Source organism: Malus domestica, chromosome 15, assembly GCF_042453785.1.
Source record: "Malus domestica chromosome 15, GDT2T_hap1".
Lineage (NCBI taxonomy): Eukaryota > Viridiplantae > Streptophyta > Magnoliopsida > Rosales > Rosaceae > Malus > Malus domestica.
In genome coordinates, this window is record NC_091675.1 from 29,147,765 (window position 1) to 29,168,520 (window position 20,756).

At 38.4% G+C, this 20,756-nt stretch overlaps 1 protein-coding gene across 1 annotated transcript; it reads left to right on the forward strand.

The window, feature by feature from the left end:
* The first annotated feature begins 15,765 nt into the window (after positions 1 to 15,765).
* Positions 15,766 to 16,238, forward strand: LOC139191834 (uncharacterized mitochondrial protein AtMg00810-like). Its single transcript, XM_070812860.1, has 2 exons — positions 15,766 to 15,895; positions 16,006 to 16,238. Exons 1-2 carry the CDS (start codon positions 15,766 to 15,768, stop codon positions 16,236 to 16,238), a joined length of 363 nt encoding a protein of 120 aa, XP_070668961.1.
* The last annotated feature ends 4,518 nt before the right edge of the window (positions 16,239 to 20,756 follow it).

Consider the following 20,756-nt stretch of genomic DNA (forward strand, 5'->3'; position numbering starts at 1 on the left):
CGTTAGGTATACAAGACCAAGTTCCATTCAGATGGCACGATTGAAAGGAACAAGGCTCATTTGGTTGCTCGAGGATTTACTCAAACCTATGGAGTGGATTACAAGGAGACATTTTCTCTAGTGGCAAAGATGAACAATGTGAAGGTGCTGTTATCTGTTGCCATTAACAATGCATGGCCTTTTTTTTCAAATGGATGTTAAAAATGCTTTTCTGCATGGTGAGCTTGAAGAATACGTTTTCATGAAATTGCCTCCAGGTCATCCTCAATCAAACAATCCAGAAATGGTGTGCAAACTTCATAAATCCATTTATGGTCTCAAGCAAAGTCCATGTGCATGGTATGCCAAGCTCAGTCATGTTCTAGAAAGAGTTGGTTTCTGTCGGAGCAATGCTGATTCTTCCTTATTTGTGCGTTCAAGCACATCGGGTAAACTTGTGGTGCTTATTTACGTTGATGATCTCATTGTGACAGGTGATAATATGTCAGAGATTAGTGCTCTTAAACAATATCTCAATCACAAGTTTGCTATCAAAGATCTCGGCATTCTTAAATATTTTCTAGGGATCAAGATGGCATATTCTCACAAGGGTTGTTTTCTAAATCAGCGCAAGTATGGTATTGATCTTCTTCATGAGGCCAACATGACAGATTGTAAACCTGCTCGCACACCTTTGAATAGTAACTTGAAGCTGCAATATCAGAGCTTGGTCGGCAAACTCATTTATCTAATTATCACTCGCCCTGATATAGCATATGCTGTGAGTCTTGTTAGCCAGTTTATGCATGCTCTAAGATGGACCACATGAAGATTGTTCATCGTGTGCTTCGATATCTGAAAGGATCCATTGGTAAAGGGATTCTCATGCGCAACAATAATCACACTCATATCTCAGGATATACAGATGCAGATTGGGCAGGGAACGCTCTCGATCGTAAGTCTATCACTGGTTTCTGCACTTTTGTAGGAGGTAACCTAGTCACCTGGAAGAGCAAGAAACAAAGCATGGTTGCGCGCTCTAGTGCAGAAGCAGAATACCGTGCTATGGCTTCGACTGCTTGTGAACTTATTTGGCTCAAAAATCTGTTATTGGACTTAGGGTTTCCTCATCAACAACCTATGTCTCTCTACTGTGATAATCAAGTTGCGATGCACATAGCATCGAATCCTGTCTTCTATGAGCGAACTAAACACATTGAAGTTGACTGCCATTATATTCAAAATCAAGTGCAGTCCAAGGTGATTGATACACACTTCATTCGTAGTTATGATCAACTTGCAAATATCTTCACAAAAGGATTACCGTTTGCTATTTTTCATCACCTCTTGTCCAAGCTTGGATCAATCGACCCATTTGATCCAGCTTGAGGGGGAGTATTAGAAGAAGTTATCTGTCACTTATCCTAGCTGGTAGGTAGCATGGGTGTATGCATGGGGTGTTGTCTAACAACTTGAGTATGGCTGTCATTCTCACTAATTCATGGGATTGCTGACCTTGCTTTAGTTGTTAGTCTAGTTGCTGCCCTTGCTTGAGTTGTTAGGTGATTAGGCGTAAATCAAGGAAGGAAGATTGTTTTTTGTTCCTTGTTTTTCTCTTCTTCCCACGCTCATATATATGAGCTATCTTTGTACTTTGTTTCTTCATAATAAAATATACACCTTCAAATTCCAATAAGACCTCGCAAATATATAAAATGATAATGAAATGCATCAAAGAAATAACACAAAATTCATGATGATACTTCAAAATTTTTTACTTGGCAACTTCTATTTATTCTATTCCGCTATTTCTCAAAATACAGTCGTTTGCATTTTCTTTGTACGTCCTAATCTGAACTGACCTTATCTCTATTTTTTTGCAATACAAACACATACATTTGGTATATTTTATTTCATTTGTAGCAAGTAGGTATTCAAGGTTACTACCGCTCGAAAGGCTCTTTTGAAGAAATACTTGATCTTTTACATTTGCTAGATTTACTTATCCCTTAAATTAGTATCCCAAATGTAATTCTTGATGAGTAACAATATGTGTTTGTAATTTGATTTTAGTTGTTCTTTATATATCCGCGTTGGATTTATTTGTTTCTCTCCTGGGTTGGGCTATTATTTCTGTTTGTTCATATTTTAGATTTCAATTTGGAGATCTAGGGTTTTGGGTTTTTACTCAACGCATTGGAAATCGGCAGGCAGGAAAATCTCCAGCACAAGGTGTTGGCGAGGTGTCGGAGTTGGCAACGAGGTTGATTTGGGCGACAATGCATTGCAGTTGCAGACGATCTAGGAGAGATGGGATTATAGGTGGTCTTAGCAATCCCATGGTGGAGCACGAGATCATAGTCCTGTGTTAGCAAGGACTCTAGTCTGAGTGAGTCCCATCTAATCTCATTTCCTTTAATCCAAACCCACACCAAACATGAGACTATTGTCTTACTTAAGCCAGTGCCACTTTAATAACACGTAACAAATGGAGCCTTTTAGTACTAAAGGGATTTAAGAAAGATCACAGGTCTTAAAACCCACTACATTAACTAGATTTAATTTACTTTCAAATGCAGTATTGCTAGCTCTGAAACACCTGAAATACATTTGCCTCTAATTAACTAAGTCAGAATGTTTTCTTCCGTTGAAGTCAATCTAGTTAATGAAAAAACAAGTTCTCTATAATTAAGCTTTGAGGAGCTGAGCTACGCTAATAATTCAAAGGACAAAAGTGGTAGTCCTATTTTTTCCAAATCAAATCACATCAAATATATTCAGGGTCGTTCCATTATTTTGATCTTTGGCTTTAGGTAGCCCAGCAGCATTTCGATAATTTTAGTTTTGCCGGTACTTAGGGTGGCGAGATTTGACTAACCAACAACGTTAAGACTTATGTAATAGGCTTCTAATAACAAAATTTCAACGAAAGCTGAGAACCATATATGTATATTTTTATAGGAGTGGTTGACATGATGTTCGAATTGAAAGGTTGGTGCTTGACTGAGTCCCAAAAAATGAATGGCTCTAATGAAGAAATGACCTTGTGGGGTGTGCTATTTAATGGGTGGTTAGCAAGTGCCATACTAACTTGCTAAAATTGGTTAACGTTCAATTACTCATGCATATTGGTGGTATATGCACATACATATATATGGCGAGCTATGTTCTTTTGCCATAGTTATATTATGAGACTTAGATTTCTGTTGAAAGAATTGTTCTCATGCTCAACCCTATTCACATGGGCCACATTCTTGCCTGTTTTCCTAACTCTTGGATTTAGTAACTAAATCGCAATTTAAGGGATAAAAAACGAAATAAGTGTAGGAGAAGAAAATGGGAGTGTGAACTCACTCACTCAAAAAAATCTCTCTTTCTATTTAGCTTAAAAGATATGGGCTTCCTTAGTAATGATTTCTGCACAATAATGTTATTTGATTGTAGAATCTGTGTACATTCGAAACTATCTTTTATTCTTTCAACTTATCAATTAAGATAACATATATATATATATATATCTATATATATATATATACATATATATTAACTATTAAGAAAGAATTCCATATTGATAGGAGGAAGAACTTTGCATGAAACTATAAGTAAGTCGGGCTAATCCTCAAATTGCCAATTAGTTTTATGGTGGAACCTCAACTTTCTTCATGGTATCAGAGCAGGTTGTCCCACGTGTAAAGCTCAACGACCACACATGTTCCACATCACTAGATTTGTGTTGTTCACGTGTTAGGCTTGAAAATTCGCCACACGTGATGATGCACGTTGAGAATGAATCCCACATTTATGAGAGAAGAGACCTTGCATGAGCTTATAAGTAAGTTGGCTACTCCTCATACTGCCAATTAATTTTATGATGAAATTTCCATTTTCTTCATCACCTTATGATTAAAATGGCAAAGTCCAATGATCACAGAAAGCGCAAGTAAATAGTTATGAAATATTGTACACATTTTAGAATTGCATGCCTACATTATAAGCCTCTCATGCATGTCTATTGGTAGTTAATTAGGAAAGGCTAAATAACCAAAATGGTCCCTGAGATTTGTATAACTCATCACTTTGGTCCCTAACATTTCAAATCGATAAAAGTGGTCCCTGAGATTGTCCACTATCTATCATTTTGGTCATTCCGTTAAAAACTCCGTTAAGTGTCCCGGAGCTCTTTGCCGGAATTTGGGCAATTTTCAAAGCTTCGTAACTCAATCATTTCTTAACCAAATTCGACCCATAATATATCAAAATGAAGATAGGAAAGTGTAGAATAAGATTATACCTATTTGGAAGCCCAATGGCTGCCAGAGATGACCGGAAAATAGCCTCAAAGTTGACTGGTCAGAAGGAAAACTGGAAAACTCGTTGGAAATTGGGTAAACTTTAAATGTTCATAATTTCTTCAATACTCAACGAAATCAAGTGATTCAAAAACGAAAATCATACTTCTATATGAGGCAAAGAGAATGGTACCTTTGTAGATGGATAAATCACTGTGGTTTGGCCGAAAAACGGCTCGAAAGTGGCTAACTTTAGACCAAGACAGCCACTTTCGAGCCGTTTTTCGGCCAAAACACGGTGAGTTAGCCATAGTAAAGGGTAGCATTCTCTTCATCTCGTTGAGAAGTATGATTTTGTTTTTGAATCACTTGATTTTGTTGAGTATTGAAGAAGTTATGAATGTTTAAAATTTACCCAGTTTCCAGCGAGTTTTCCAATTTTCCTTCATACCAGTCTACTTTGAGGCTATTTTTTTGCTATCTCTGGCAACCATTAGGCTTCTAAATAGGTATAATCTTATTCTACACTTTCCTATCTTCATTTTGATATATTATGGATCGAATTTGGTAAGAAATGATTGAGTTACGAAGCTTTGAAAATTGTCCAAACTTCCGGCCAAGAGCTCCGAGACACTTAACAGAGTTTTTAACGGAAGGACCAAAATGATGGATGGTGGAAAATCTCAGGGACCACTTTTATCGATTTGAAATGTTAGGGACCAAAGTGATGAGTTATGCAAATCTCAGGGACTATTTTGGCTATTTAGCGATTAGGAAATCAACTGGCTCTTAGCTAATAGTACTTTCTTCATTCACGTTAGAAGAAGTATCGAGTTCCAATACTCTCCTTGATATCTACCAAAACAAATAAAAATAAAAAACATGACAACTATGGAATCGTGCAAAAAATCAACACATACACATAGCTAACTAATGGAATTAACATGACTATTCAATGAAGGAGGAGTTTCTCCTCAAGATGCATCTTTGCTGATTCATAGAACTCTTTGAAGAGATAATCTTTACAAAATGATTTATAATATGAATAGTTCTGATCATAACAAGAAATTTTGTAAATCGGTCAGAAAGTTAAGGAGGAACTCCTCCTCAATCTTAAGAAGCCAATCTTTCATCCTAACTAATCTGTCTAAACGCTCTCACGCATGTTCTCAATTGAATTATCCTCTTTATATATAGGAATGTCGGGTAAGAATTATTGTGAGTATCAATAACTTGTCAATTAAATCTTGATTATGTTGCAGTTTTATTAGATTAGGAATGTGATTGTGTAAATCCTAGTAGATATGAGAATGTATCTTATATTCCTATTAAGAGTAGATTACCTATTAAATGTTGTAATCCTAAAGGGAAAGGTTTTTACCTATCCTACTACTATAAATAAAGGCACAATAGGGTGGAATAACGCACACCCACAATTACACATCTCTCTCTTTCTCTCTATCTATGCTGCACCCCTCTCTCTCTGATGTGAAAGTTAACTTGACACACAAATTAAACCCTATTGATGACAATTGTAGTAAAGATGTACGTAGGGATCATTCTAGACCGGGGATTAACTAGGGATGCTAATCAACACAAATAAGACTTAAAAACACTAAACTAGACTCTATAGACTCAAAACAGCAACAAACGATAAAAAACACTCAATTCTAGACCTAACAAGTGATTTGGACGAAAATAAAACTTAACTTGACTCCAAAGACTAAAAGAAAACAGATTATGACTCAACTAACAAGACTTAATGAAAGGGGGATTGTTTTTGACTAATTTTAAACTTAAAACAGAAACTTTGCATAAAACACTTTAATAAAACGAATTTGATGAATTGACAAGGGTAAAAGGCAGTTAGAGGGTCATTCTCCACACATGACATATGCAAACATAAACCAATTTCCAGTATTGTTCCTTTAAACCATGAATGATAACACCCCAAGTTAACCATGACAGCACAAATTAACCATCAGATTTTCCTTATTTCATTGAATTGGACGGGATACGCATCGCAACCAAATTATCCTTCTCAAGTCCCCTAACTATGAAAAGCATGATAGAAAACATATCAAAGGTCATTAAGTTCTTTGAAAATCATAAGTATTGACGAAGCATTCGTAATTATGAAAAGCATGATACTCCTGCCAAGGATTTACTTAACACGATTGTGACTAGCAACCTCCACTACTTATGAATATAAGTTCATAACGATTAGGTGAAACTCCCTTATACTCTAGCATCAAATTCATGCATGCAAATTAAGTGTCGACCCTCAATTAACACACATAAACAAGTTTTAATAACTCATATAAGCAAATCACATTCAAGACTCAAGAAACAATAACTGGATGTAATCAATTCATATAAAGCATATAATCATGGCTTCGAATTCACCTCTAACTAAAAGAAATTAGTTCCTCATGTCTTTGAAAACAAAAAACCAAATTAAAACAAACATTGAACTAAAACTAAGGATAGAATACACCTAGAAATGTCCAGCAATCCAAGCTTGAATGGCAAGGCACGACTCCAAGGGTCTCCTCTCTTTCCTTCCTTGCAAATCTACTCACAAATATGTATTTTCTGATGTTTTGGCTCTTGTATGTGTGGTGCACGAAATTGTGGTGGATGGTGGGGTGATTTGATGGTAAAGGGTGGTGTATTATGAGTGCTGCAACTTTGTATTTATAGGGAGAGAGAAGGCACAACAAAAAGGGTTGAATTAGAACTCCAAATCAGCAAAGAACAAGGACAATTCTCATCAGATTCCAAGGATGAAAAGGAGTAGGAAATTCGTCAGATTTCTAAGGGGAAGAAGGATCAGGTTATTTGCATTATTTTAGGGCTTTTAGAATCAGATATTAGGCATTCTAATGTGATAAGGAGTCCCCCTTGCAACTGGATTTAAGGCATGATAAGATTGGGATAGGATAAGATAAGATAAGGTTGGATAAGGTTTTGGATAATGTTCTTCCTTTTGGCTGATTCCTTATTTTCTTTATCTTGGATTTACTTCTTCACTCTTTTCAGCATATTCCTAGCCTCTTGAACTTCAAATTCGTCCATCCATCTTGCTCCACTCATAAGCTATCCATTTGGTGCCCAAAACTGCCTCAAAATGCTCCAAATTGCACTTTCTTGCCAACTTTGTCATATGGACCTACAAACACACGAAAATAGCTTAAAACACTATAATAAACACAAACTAACTATGAAAATACACGAAAATAAGCTAACTAAGTCGCATAAATATGCATCTATCACTCTCTGGCCTCCATAATTGTTCAGTAAATTATGCCTACAACACGTTATCAGCACGCTCTTGAAGCTGCGCTAACAAGAGAATTTATTCTTTAATCAGGGGAGTATTACGTTTTAATAATTCTTTTTATGATTAATTTATTTTATTAAATTGATCTACATGTTATTGATTCAATTTAATTTTTCTGTGTTAAACATGATACAACGCATTGGAGATGCAATTTCGGCTTTCCAAGAAGGAACTTCTACAAATTCAAAGGCTTTTGTTGTTTTCTGCCAATCAGGTACGCTTAAAATAAAGTAAGATATTTGAAACGACCATGAAGCATGAAAACATTCCCCATGATGCATGAACCCCCTACATTTATATTTACCTTCCGATATATATATTGTATATGTTCATATATTTGTCAATATATATATTTGTTTCATGCATTATGCAAGTATGCTATGTGGAATTTGAGAGTCAAAGAATTAAAATAAATTAGTAGCATATTTAGGGTTTTTCCTAAACCCTAAGGGATTTTGAAAAAAAAAAAAAACAAGGGAATAGGATGTGGTGCGGCATTCCACCGCACCACCACTGTGCATGCCATCATCAAGCCTCGGCCTGGGATCAGTTTGGGGGGCCTGAAGCCCTAAACTCGTTTGTACCCTAAACCTGTGGCCTGCTGCTATTTCTATTAAACACGTGATTAGGTAGGAATGTGGGAAAGTTTGGTGTATGTTTTACTTATGGATAATCTTATTGATATTGTCCTCGAATATGAGTTTAATACATGTGACCGTTTCAATTAAACACGTGATTAGGTAGGAATGTGGGAAAGTTAGTTGTCTGGATGAATGCGTACTACGCACACTAACTTTACACCTAAATCACATCTCTAACAACGACTTCAGGTCTATCCAACCTGATTAAGAGCATTGGCACGCTCCTCATTATATGAATGGTATTGAATCACCATTTAAGGGACCTTAAATTCTCCTTGACATTGAGTTTTTAAGGATATTCAAGATGATAATGATCATAAATGAAACCACTGAAGAAAATAGAGTGAAATATCTTTGCACCACCTCCAACAATGAGCCTGAAGCTTTGATTTGGGGCTAATGGGTTGTATCCTAACTGGGGCACACGACACATATGGCCGGCCTGTAGCTGAGTGATTGAGCAGTTTACTTGCTTTGGCATGACCTTTTGGGACACTTAGGTCGAACAATGATGCTATAACGCATCTCTTGACCCGAAGTAAGGATCTTGTGCCTACAAGCACACTTTGCGAAGCTTGCTCATTCGAAAAATTGATTTTCTATATCATTCCTTGCAAAGATACAAAATCACCCTTTTTTCATAAGTGGATTCAAGGGAATATATGTGGACTAATCCAACCAAAATGCAGACCATATAACTACTTATGGTTTTGGTTGATTAATCGATAAACTGGTCACATGTTTGTCCATAAACATTATTGCTACACCTCATGGCCGATTAAGGGTTCACCACCCTACTTATCCCTTAAGGTCCGGGATACTGGATAATGCCGGATAGTTTATATCGACAGTTTTTGATAAAGTATTGCATGTATTTTGGGTTTATAATTGAACATCGAATTCCCATGTTCACCCCAAACAGCCTCGCCTAGCGATAATAAAGCGCAATTTACATGATCGCCCGATTTTTGGTAAATGTACCACGTTTTTGGTTTCTGCCTAGGGCTATGCAATCCTTGTACGCAGTTATGTTGGTCCGCCTTGAGGTCTATTGCCATCCAACCTATATGATGTTACAGTTGGTTAATGGGTACGAACCTAACGATTTTCATATTTACGCATTTAGGTGTGCATTCCATGTGCCAAGTTGTGCTGCTGCAATGTACCACCATGGGTCCTCAAAGAAGGATGTGTATCTTTTGTCGATCATGATTCTCTTTCACACTAGCTATTTTCGAGCCCTTGCATGTGATCTCTTTACCGCTCATTTGAGGGTTTTCACTTTACTGAGACAGTCTTCCCGCCGTTAGGGGGAGATAATAATGTCAACGTTCCTGGAGAACGACACGAATTTACGTGGACGTTACCCACTATGTCTCATCTCGATTCCCATATAGCACAAGTGTGATAAGCAAGTGCCATGAATTCTAGCTTTCAGAATGTTGCTTCAAACGCATTCCTCTGATCTAGCTAAAGTGACAAGATCATATACTAGCTGCAAACATGTCTGCAATGATAGACGTACTTAACGAACGTCGAGTTAACATCCGTGGAGGGTGTTTCCCCCTTGTTGGACGGTTTGGACGCCCCTGTTGGACGGTCCGGTACACCGGCGGATAGCCAATCAATCTATCTTGGCCTGGAGCACGATAGATCATTCGGTTCGTAGGATTCACTTCCCTAGAAGGGGAAGATACGGCACAACAATGAATCTAAACTTGATCGCTGTCTCAAATCATTTCCATCTCATGAGATTAATCTGAATTTCTTCCGAGACATAAAGTTCTTGGTCCAATATACTAGTTTGGATGAGCTAAATGGAATTGAAGTGAGATTATCATCAATGATGTTTTAACTTATATGGTAGCTATCGATATAAATGAGAAGTGACGATATCGAACCGTGTTTCGTTGACTAAGTAACAACGTAGAACTGATTGGACAACCGAAATTACAATCCAGGTCAAATTCCTTACCAAGTGTGTATTGGACCAGTCGTTCCTACACTGTCCAAGATAACCATATTGTGTTACAAGTGGGAAAGGAAGCGTTATGCGATGAATGAAATAATGCAATATGATGCACGCCGTACAGCGCAAGGTTTCTCTCAAATGTCTTGTGATTGCTAGCAACATTATGAAATGTGGTTAGTGTTTTCTCCATGGGGATATAGATAGGAGATTTACAGGTAAGTTCCTGAAGAATTACATGGACTGTTTCAAATAGTTCCAAAACCACGAAACACCCTCTTAACTTATTTTGAGGTGTTCACTTATGGATTGAAAAATCCGACGGATGTGGTATACCCTTCTACATGATTATTTGATCAGTCAGGGATATGAATCATGCCCTTGCATGTTAAACTATGAAGTCTTATTCCAAATTGCTAGAGTTACAGTTTATGTCGTTAACACGAATCTCACTAAGACTCCAGAAGAGCTTGAGGAAAACTGCCTCGCACCTGAAGATGGAATTTGAGATGAAGGATCTTAGGAAAACTCGTTTATGCCTTAACCCGAAGTTGAAGCATTGTTCTGATGGTATTTTGGTCTACTAGTCGAACTACACCCTGAATGTGTCATCTTTGAGTATACCCTTGATCGTACATACATTATATGCAAATGAGACCCTTAAAGAGGTTATGGAATCCGAAATTCCATATCTAAAGATAACTTTACGCTTCGTTGTACTTAGCTTATTGTATTTAGACAGGACATCTCTTTCGTTGTTGATCTTGGTAAAGATGTAGCATCGCGCCTACACGCAACCACTAAATTGGTATTAAAAACTACCCTGAAGGTACTACATAGGCAAATCCCAACGCATCTTAGCGGATCCAATCCCCCTGATCCTCGAAAAGATGCTTGCCTTGTTTGTTATGCTAACACAGGTTACTTATCAAACCCGCACAAGGTAAAATCCCCAAATGGTTATGTCTTTACCGTTAGGGATATCGCAATATCTTGGAAGTCCACGATATGACCTTACTTGAGAAATCTTCGAATCATTCCAAGACTAACCTCACTTCACTACGCCACAAATGAGGCATGGTTAGGAGTTATTGTTGAGCATATTCGAAGTACTTGCTGTGTTTTCATCCATCGTTGAGTCCCTATGACGATCCATGAAGATTATGCCGCATGTATCAACCTGACCAAGCCATGATACATCAACAAAGTCAACACTAAGACATATTGCGTCTACATCTACATCAGTAAAGCATCAGGAGATTGAGGTCATGCAAGCCGATCCTAGACAACCTTACAGACCTCTACACGACGTCCCTGCCGAAGTCAACCTTCTAGAAGCTTGTCCAAGGAATTGGTATGCCTAACTATTCATATGCAATGCTTGTAGTTCTCATTTGGAATTTATGTCAAACTCAGGGGGAGTATCCCGAAGTATACTCACTTGATCTTAATGTACTCTTTTTCCCTACGATTAGGAGCATTTTTTCCACTGGATTTTTGCTACCTAACTAGGTTTTAATGAGGCACCCATCTTGGGCTGATCATACCCTTGTGAGCTATTCTACTTGCATCCAAAAGACGTATAGTTTTGACTTAATGCAACTTCTCACATTTCTTCTTAGACTATCGGTTTTTCCCTACCTTGGGTTTTACCATAGTGAGGTTTTGTAAGTTTTACTTTTTATGCATTCTTCAGTTGATCTGAGACTCGCATTCGCACATTGTGCCGACGACTTCATCAACTATACTTGCTTCATCACTGAAGACTTGATGCGCCATTTACTTGAGTATTTACACATTCAAGGGGAAGTGTTGCAGTCCTATTAGATTAGGAATGTGATTATATAAATCCTAGTAGATATGGGAATGTATCTTATATTCCTATTAGGAGTAGATTACCTATTAAATGTTGTAATCCTAAAGGGAAAGGTTTTTACCTATCCTACTACTATAAATAAAGGCACAATGGGGTGGAATAATGCACACTCACAATTACACATCTCTCTCTTTCTCTCTATTTATGCCGCACTCATCTCTCTCTCTGGCCTCCATAATTTTTCAGTAAATTATGCCTACAACAGAGTACTTATTATTTGACTTGGTATTTTAGTGATATTGCAGCCTAATATGGCTAGAATAATAGTCTTAACTCGATTAACAAATTGTGTAATCCCTATTTGGTGAGATTTGATATGGTAGGACAACAATTTGATATAATATTAGTGATTTGGTGTATCTCTCTATTCACTATAACAGGTGATTTCCTAATCACTGTGTACATGATTGGCCATGCTCTCACATATGTGTTCTAAGTTCTAACATGTGTTACAAGAAGATATAGTTTGGAAATACTAGTAAACATTCTTATGCATGCGCTGATTTCTCTTCTACAGATAAATTAATTGTAATTGGTTTACTAAATTTGTGATCCTAATGTCTTATTGTTACTATGATTTCAAAATATATCTTACATGTCAAACATGCTTATTACAATATTATACCAGTAAGAACAATAGTACTAAATTAGGTAGTAACTAGAAACAATTGTGAAATGCAGGGCATTGATTCTAACATCTTGTCGTGGGGTCTGGAATTTGAGCTATGAAAGTGCAGATTTAATTAGCATCTGACCCTAAGTCATTGTATTTTTCCAGATTTTCGATGAGCATGGACAACCCCACATGCTCATGTCTTTTTTTTTAGACGTAAGGAATTATCAAATTTGAAAGAAATATACCAGCCATTTGTTTTCGTTGTGAGGCTGCAGCTGAACCTGTGTTAATTGCATGTTTTGATATTTCCATGTATGAATGGATAAGATGGCAAGGTTACCTAGCTAGAGCTGGCTTGACAAGTTCTATCGATTTTGCATCATTGTGATGCTTATGGAATAATCACCTTAGTTATAGTTATAAGCTTTTATTTGGATGGTTTTTGATAAACCTATTATTCCTACATGTACTCCAAGTCAGCAATCCAGATCCCTGCAGTTTGAATTACTTAAGTCCCGCTCACCAAGTCAAAGTCATACAATCCTTGCATTTTGAATTCACATGGGGAAGATGTTTTTCCACGGCCAGAGTAGAAATGGATTCTACCCCTTCTCCACTGATTCGTCATGCAATAAAGGAGTCTCTACATTCATAGGTACTAAAGTGTCCAACTCTATTTGGCACTCTAGATTAGGTCATCCATCTTCCTATGTTTTGAAAAGTTTAATTTCTAGGAATAAGTTGCCAATCAATGGCGTTGGAACCACTGATTTTTGTCAGTCATGCCCCATGGGCAAGAGTCACAAGTTACCTTTTAGTTTGTCTATTTCAAAATTGTCTTTTCCTTTACAATTGATTTATTCGGATGTATGGACTTCTCCTTCTATTTCTATTAATGGATTTAAATATTATGTCGTCTTTGTTGATGATTTTTCTCGATATTCATGGTTGTATCCCTTAAAATTGAAATTGGATGTATTTTCTACATTTGTTGATTTTAAGAAATTGGTTGAAAATATGTTTAACACCACCATCAAATCATTTCAAACTGACGGAGAAGGTGAGTATCTTAATAACAATCTCAAGGCTTTCTTGACTCATCATGGTATTAATCATCGTTTAACATGCCCACATCATCCCGAACGAAATGGAATTTCTGAATGCAATAACGGACATATTGTTGAAACTGGCCTTACTCTTCTTGCACATTCATCGTTACCCACATCTTTTTGGGATGAAGCATTTCATAAGGCAAATTATTTGATAAATCGTTTACCTACTAAAGTCTTAAATGATGAGTCACCACTTCAAAAACTTTTTCACAAACCTCCTCAATATGATTTTCTAAATGTTTTTGGGTGTGCATGTTTTCCATATCTTTGACCATACAATACTAATAAACTTCAATTTAGATACAAATGTTGTGTTTTTCTTGGCTACTCCTTAAATTAACAAGGTTATAGATGTCTAGACAAATGTACATGAAGAATTTTTTTGTCTCATCATGTTGTATTTGATGAAAACTCATTTCCATATAAAGAATCGATTTCTACTGTGTCCTTATCATCCCCTATTTCCTCATCCAATATGATATTAGATATAGGTCCATCCCACCCATACTGTCACACCCCAAAACATGAGGTGTGATAATTTGGTATTAGAGCCAATCCCTGGCCGGATGTGTGCTAACGAGGATGTCGGACCCCTAAGGAGGGTGGATTGTAACATCCCACATTGCCCAGGGGAGTGGATCCTGTAAGCCTTATATGTATATTCTCATCTCTACTTAGCACGAGGCCTTTTGGGAGCTTACTGGCTTCAGGTTCCATCAGAACTTCGAAGTTAAGCTAGTTCGCGCGAGAGCAATCCCATGATGGGTGACCCACTGGGAAGTTCTCGTGTGAGTTCCCAGAAACAAAACCGTGAGGGCGTGGTCGGGGCCTAAAGTGGACAATATCGTGCTACGGTGGAGTCGAGCCCGGGATGTGGTGGGGGTCCGGGCCGGGACGTGACAGGCGATATGGGATGTTACACATACCGCACACCATCTCCTACTCTTATCCTACCACAACTTCTTGCCACCAATCCCATCCTTCGCAACAACGCCAACCCTCCCTCGCTAAACCTTACTTCATTAGCCTAACCATCTTCTGCCCATGCCTCACCTACCCCTCCCTTAGTTTTACCTATCCCTAATCCTACCCTTCCCACTATTCCTCTAGGACCCACGGATGCAAGTCAAGTTGCTTTTACATCATCTTCATCTCAGAGGACAATTCAACCTACTCACTTTATGATAACATGTGCTAAATAAGGGATCCACAAACCTAATCCCAAATATGCGTTTATTTCCACTGTAACTAATGATGTGGTTGAGCCTATTTGTTTTACATAGGCTAACAAATATCCCGAATGGCGACAGGCAATGGGAGAAGAGTTTAATGCTCTTTTGCGTACTGGCACATGGTTCTTGGTTCAATTTCTTCCATCCATGAATGTTCTTCCAAATAAATAGGTATATCGGATCAAACGGCATTTTGATGGTTCTATACAGTGGTATAAGGCTCGACTAGTCGCAAATGACTTTCACCACCAAGAAGGTATAGATTACAGCGAGATGTTCAGTCCGGTTGTCACTCTTGCAACAATCAGACTCATTCTCTCCATTGCACTTCACTATAATTGGCCTATCCGACAACTTGATGTTCAGAATGCTTTCTTACATGGTTATAACTTATTTGGCAGAAAAAGTTTATATGCGATAACCTTCAGGTTTTGTGGATCCTCAGTTTCCATCACATGTTTGTAGATTGCATTATATGGTTTGAAACAAGTACCTCGTTCCTGGTTTCAATGTTTCTCCCAACATTTTGAAGAACTTGGGTTTCAAGCCTTAGTAGCAGATTCTTCGCTGTTCACCTTCTTTAATGGATCCACAATTATCTACTTGTTAATATATGTCGACGACATCCTTGTTATGGGAATGGAAATTCAATAGCTTGGCCAAAAGTTTTCTATGAAGGATCTAGGTCATTTGCATTATTTTTTGGGAATGGAAATTACATGGACATCCACTGCCATGTATCTTTCTCAATCTAAGTACATCCTGGACCTTCTCAAGAAGACCAAAATGTCTGATGCAAAGCCTCTCACCACTTCCACTGCAACTGGCCATAAGTTGAGTATATATGAAGGAGAACCTTTGTCAGATGACACTAATTTTTGAAGTATAGTTGGTGCTCTCCAATATCTTCTTTTCATGAGACCTGATATAGCTTTCACTGTTAATCAGGTTTGTCAATATATGCATCACCCACTATTGCTCATTGGGCTGCTGTCAAACGCATGCTCCGATACTTGAAGGCCATTCATGATCAGGGCATTGTCTATAAACATAGTCCTCTCATCCTCACTGCATTTGCCGATGCAAACTATGCTAGAGATCCTGATGATTGGCGCTTCACTAGGGGCTATTGCATTTTCTTTGGAGATAATCTCGTTTCTTGGAGCTCCAAGAAATGGTGATGGGTGTCTCGCTCAAACACTGAGGTCGAGTATAGACAAATGGCTTGTATGGTAGCCACTTTATCTTGGTTTCGCCATATCTTTCATGACATGCACCTTTCTCTTTCTCCACCAAGGTTATGGTGCGATAATATTAGTGCACTTGCAGTAGCTTCTAATCCTGTTTATCAGGCAAGGATGAGACACTTTGAAGTTGACTATCACTATGTGCGAGAAAAGGTTGTTCGCAAAGAAATTCAAGTTGGTTATGCGCCACTACTCGCTTAGCTTACGGGGGCGTGATAAACCTATTATTCCTACATGTACTCTAGGTCAGCAATCCACATCCCTGCAGTTTGAATTACCTAAGTTCTGCTCACCAAGTCAAAGTCATAGTTTGGATAACTCAATGACTTTTCACCAGATAGAGAACCAACACATTCCTATCTCTTCTTAGACTCTAACAGTTTATATTTGTAATTTGAATTCACTTGTAATCCACCATATGTTTATACTGTAACAAACTTATCTTGTAATCTCTATATAATGAAGTCAAAACCTCACTCATCATTAACTGAATTGAGCTTATGCAATCAGTTTTTACAACCCTAGCTTAAATTCTTTTAGTTTTGGTTTGAAGCTTTCTCCATTTTTTAATCAAAACTCTCTAAGTATGGTTAATATTTAGCTGTAAGTGTACTTGCATTGCACGTCATGATAACTAATAAGAAAGCTTTAACTTAGCCAACCCAGTCTTCCCTCCACTAGAGAGAGAGGCTAGAGTTTTTATTTTTATTTTTTTTTGTCAAAGCTGAAACTTCATTAGCAACATAGCGAATTACACAAACGAATGCCCATAAACAAAGGCAGTACAAAGCATAAAATGGGCCTCAAAAGCTAAACAAGCCCAAACCAATACAGGGAATAGGGCCCAAAACAATAAAATACACAACCGAAAACCCTACCAGTTGAAACCCTATTCTGCTGCCAGAGCACAAACCAACCAACACGACCTCGCACCTCTTAACGACACTAGAGATCAATACACATAAAGCCCCAAGAGTGAAAATGAAGATAGCTCCACCATCCATTAACACCACCCACAAAGATCCATACCAGAACTCCAAAGAAGCCAGTGAGAATAGACATCCCACTAGCAACAGCGCCAACATCGGCAAGCACAAACAAAGAACCAAAGAAGCACATGAGAAGAAAACTCCCACAAGCAACATCGTCGACAAGGGCGAACACCGGGTAGGACTAACAAAGGCCAACAAAGGTGGTAGTACGAGCACCTGAGCGAAGCTTTACTCACCCTTCTGTAGATCTGCGACAAACCACGATTAAGGGAGCCGAAATGGATCTGATAGTGAGCCAAGGGATGATGGAACCAAAAGAAGGATAAGAAATGATAAAGGATGGAGGACATAAAGGGATGAAAAATCCCACAGACGGCGCCAAATGTTGATGCACAAAACCGGAGCGGTCTTGGAACAACGTAAATCCGACCGTGAATCTGCACAAACGCTCAAGAACACGAAGAACACAAAGAACACAAGGATTTTATCGTGGTTCACCCCAATGTTTGGGCTACGTCCACACTGTAGTTGATTCTGTTTCTCTGTAAGTGTATGGATACAAGTGTTTGGGGGAAGTCCCCCAAAGAAAGAAGAGAAGGGAGAGGAGAGCCTCGGTGGTGTGAGGTCTCTCCTGAATGTAATGAGAGCTTCTCTTAGCCTTCTTAGGCTTGGCTCTTTGCCTCTCTTAGAATGAGGGGAGAAGTCCCCTTTTATAGAATAAGGGGCTCCTCCTCTTTTACAAAGTATGGGCTTTAGTGTGAGGCCCAAATACAAGGCCCAAGGCCCAAATATACGAGGCCCAATATATGGTACCAACAAAGTAAAAAAAAAAGAGTGGAGAAAATGAGAGGGGCAATCGGAGTAGAGGGTTTTCTGATCTAGGGCGAAAAAGGAAAGGATAGGTGTAAGAGAAAATTAAGCTGGAGAATAAGGAGAAAACACAGAGAAACCAAAAAAAAAAAAAAAACTGGGGTTGTCACCGACCCTTGCCAAAGTAAAGGCTGGTGGCAGAACAATTTCGTTAATCTGAAGACTCACACATACACACAGTGAAAAGAGCTCTCACAAGGACAGAAAAACTCTCAGGAGGAGAGAAAGCTATGATCGAGACAGGCTAGAGATTTATAGGCAAAATGCACGTCACAGATGATGATTAATAAATTATGAGGATAGATAATATAATATGACAATTAACGTAATATCTATATTATTATTGAGAAAATTCTCTTTGTCAACCAAAAAGGACCAATTACTATTATGTCCATTTTAAGTTAAAGTTTAATAAGATATTTAATACTTAAGGGTGATATTGTAATTCTAAAGAAATATAATAGCTGAATTTCTTCTTGTTATTGATAGAACTAGGGTTACAACATTATATAGGGTTGCACACTAATTTGGATCCTATACCAAAGCCTATAAACAAGGTAGTCAAGATACAAAACAAGTAAGTAAATAACTAATTAACAATTTACAATATTTACTTAATCAATTATGTGATTCCTTCCTTAACACTCCCCCTCAAGTTGGAGTGTATGTTAATCACACCCAACTTGCTAAGTAGTGTTTCAAACTGTGTTGAACTCAATGCCTTGGTAAAAATGTCAGCTGGTTGATCCGATGTCTGTATGTAGACTGTACGAACCATTCCTCCTTGAATCTTCTCTCTTACCAAATGACAATCAATTTCTATGTGTTTCGTCCATTCATGAAATACTAGATTCGAAGCAATGTACATGGCTGCTTGATTGTCACAAGACAAAGTGACTGGTTGTGGATGATTCACCTTCAAATCTTTTAAAATGTTCTTCAACCATGTAATCTCACATCATGTAGTGGCCATGGAACGGTATTCTGCCTCTGCACTGGAGTGAGATACAGTAGTTTGTTTCTTTGTTTTCCAAGAAATCGGTGCTTGACCAAGCTGAATGCAGTAACCCGTTATTGATCTCCTCGTATCCTTGCATCTAGCCCAATCAGCATCACAAAATGCCTTTAATTGCAATGATCCTGTAGAGGGTAGGAAAATACCTTGTCCCGGTGCATTTTTGATATACTTGAGAACTTTGTGTGCTGCTTCAAGATGTGGTTGTCTAGGCTTTTCCATGAATTGACTTAGCATGTGGACGACATATGCTAGGTCCGGCCTTGTTATAGTCAAGTAGATTAATCTTCCTATAAGCCTTCTGTATGGTGATGCATCAACTAACAGCTTTCCTTCTGTCTGTGTGAGAGAAATGTTTTGCTCTACAGGAAATCTTGAAGGTTTGGCACCTAAAAATCCCGCATCATCTAATATATCCAATGCATATTTTCTTTGGCACAAGGTTATGCCATGCTTGGACCGCGCAACCTCTATCCCCAAGAAATATTTGTGTTTGCCCAAGTCTTTCAATTTAAATTGTTGCGAGAGAAACTGCTTTGTGTCCTCAATTTCTTGCAAATTATTTCCGACTAGTATTACATCATCAACATAAACTAGCAAAGCAATGAAGTTACCTTGACGATTTCGGACGAATAGTGAGTAGTCAGACCATGACTGGTGAAACCCAGCAGCCTTAAGAGCATTGAAAGTTTAAGGAACCATTGCCTCGAAGCTTATTTTAAGCCATATAAGGATTTATTTAACTTGCATACTCGAGTCTCCCTATTTCGTCCGAAACCAGGAGGCAAGCGCATGTAAACTTCTTCATCGAGGTCACCATGTAAAAAGGCTTTATTAACGTCGAGTTGATGTAAGTGCCATCCACGAACAGTAGCCACACTAAGTAGGACACAAACAGTGGTCAATATGGCAACATGAGCAAAGGTTTCTTTGTAATCTACACCTTCGATCTGACTGTAACCTTTCGTAACCAAGTGTTCTTTATAGCGCTCGATGGTCCCATCAGGTTTCAATTTCACTCTATAGACCCATTTGCAACCGATTGGTCGTTTGTGGTAGGGTATAGGGACGAAAGACCAAGTGTTGTTGGCCTGAAGAGCCTCAATTTCGTGCTTCATGGCAGCACACCAATGTGGATTTTGGACAGCCTGCAAAAAGGTGGTAGGTTCTTAGATGGCTGTGATGTTAGCAACAAAAGCTCTGTGGGTGGAAGAGAGACGGTGGTAAGATAAGAAGTGAAAGAGAGGGTGAGAGGTACTTGATGACTTGACCACATTCGTTGAAGATGAAGGAGCAGGTCTGGACAGGAGAGAGTTCTCAACGTGAAAATCCTGCAAAAAGGTGGAGGTTTTGGTAAGGCGTGTGCCGCGTCGTGGTGCAGGTGGTATAGCAGCCACGTGGCAAATGAGGTTACGGTAGATAGGTGGTATTGGTGACGGGGTGCTGTTGTCCAAAGGGTGAGAGGACAGTGGTAGTGTAGTGGATGGTGAGTCGGTGGAAAGTGGGGTATCGGTGGAAAATGGGGTAGCGGTGGAATTAGGATGATGCATGGGAGTTATGGTGGAGTCGGTGGGC

Excerpts from the sequence above, each read along its gene's own strand:
- LOC139191834 (XM_070812860.1), top strand. The coding sequence starts at position 15,766 with ATGGAAATTACATGGACATCCACTGCCATGTATCTTTCTCAATCTAAG. Across the intron at positions 15,896-16,005 it reads TGCAACTGGCCATAAGTTGA|GTTTGTCAATATATGCATCA; the intron begins GTATATATGAAG and ends ACTGTTAATCAG.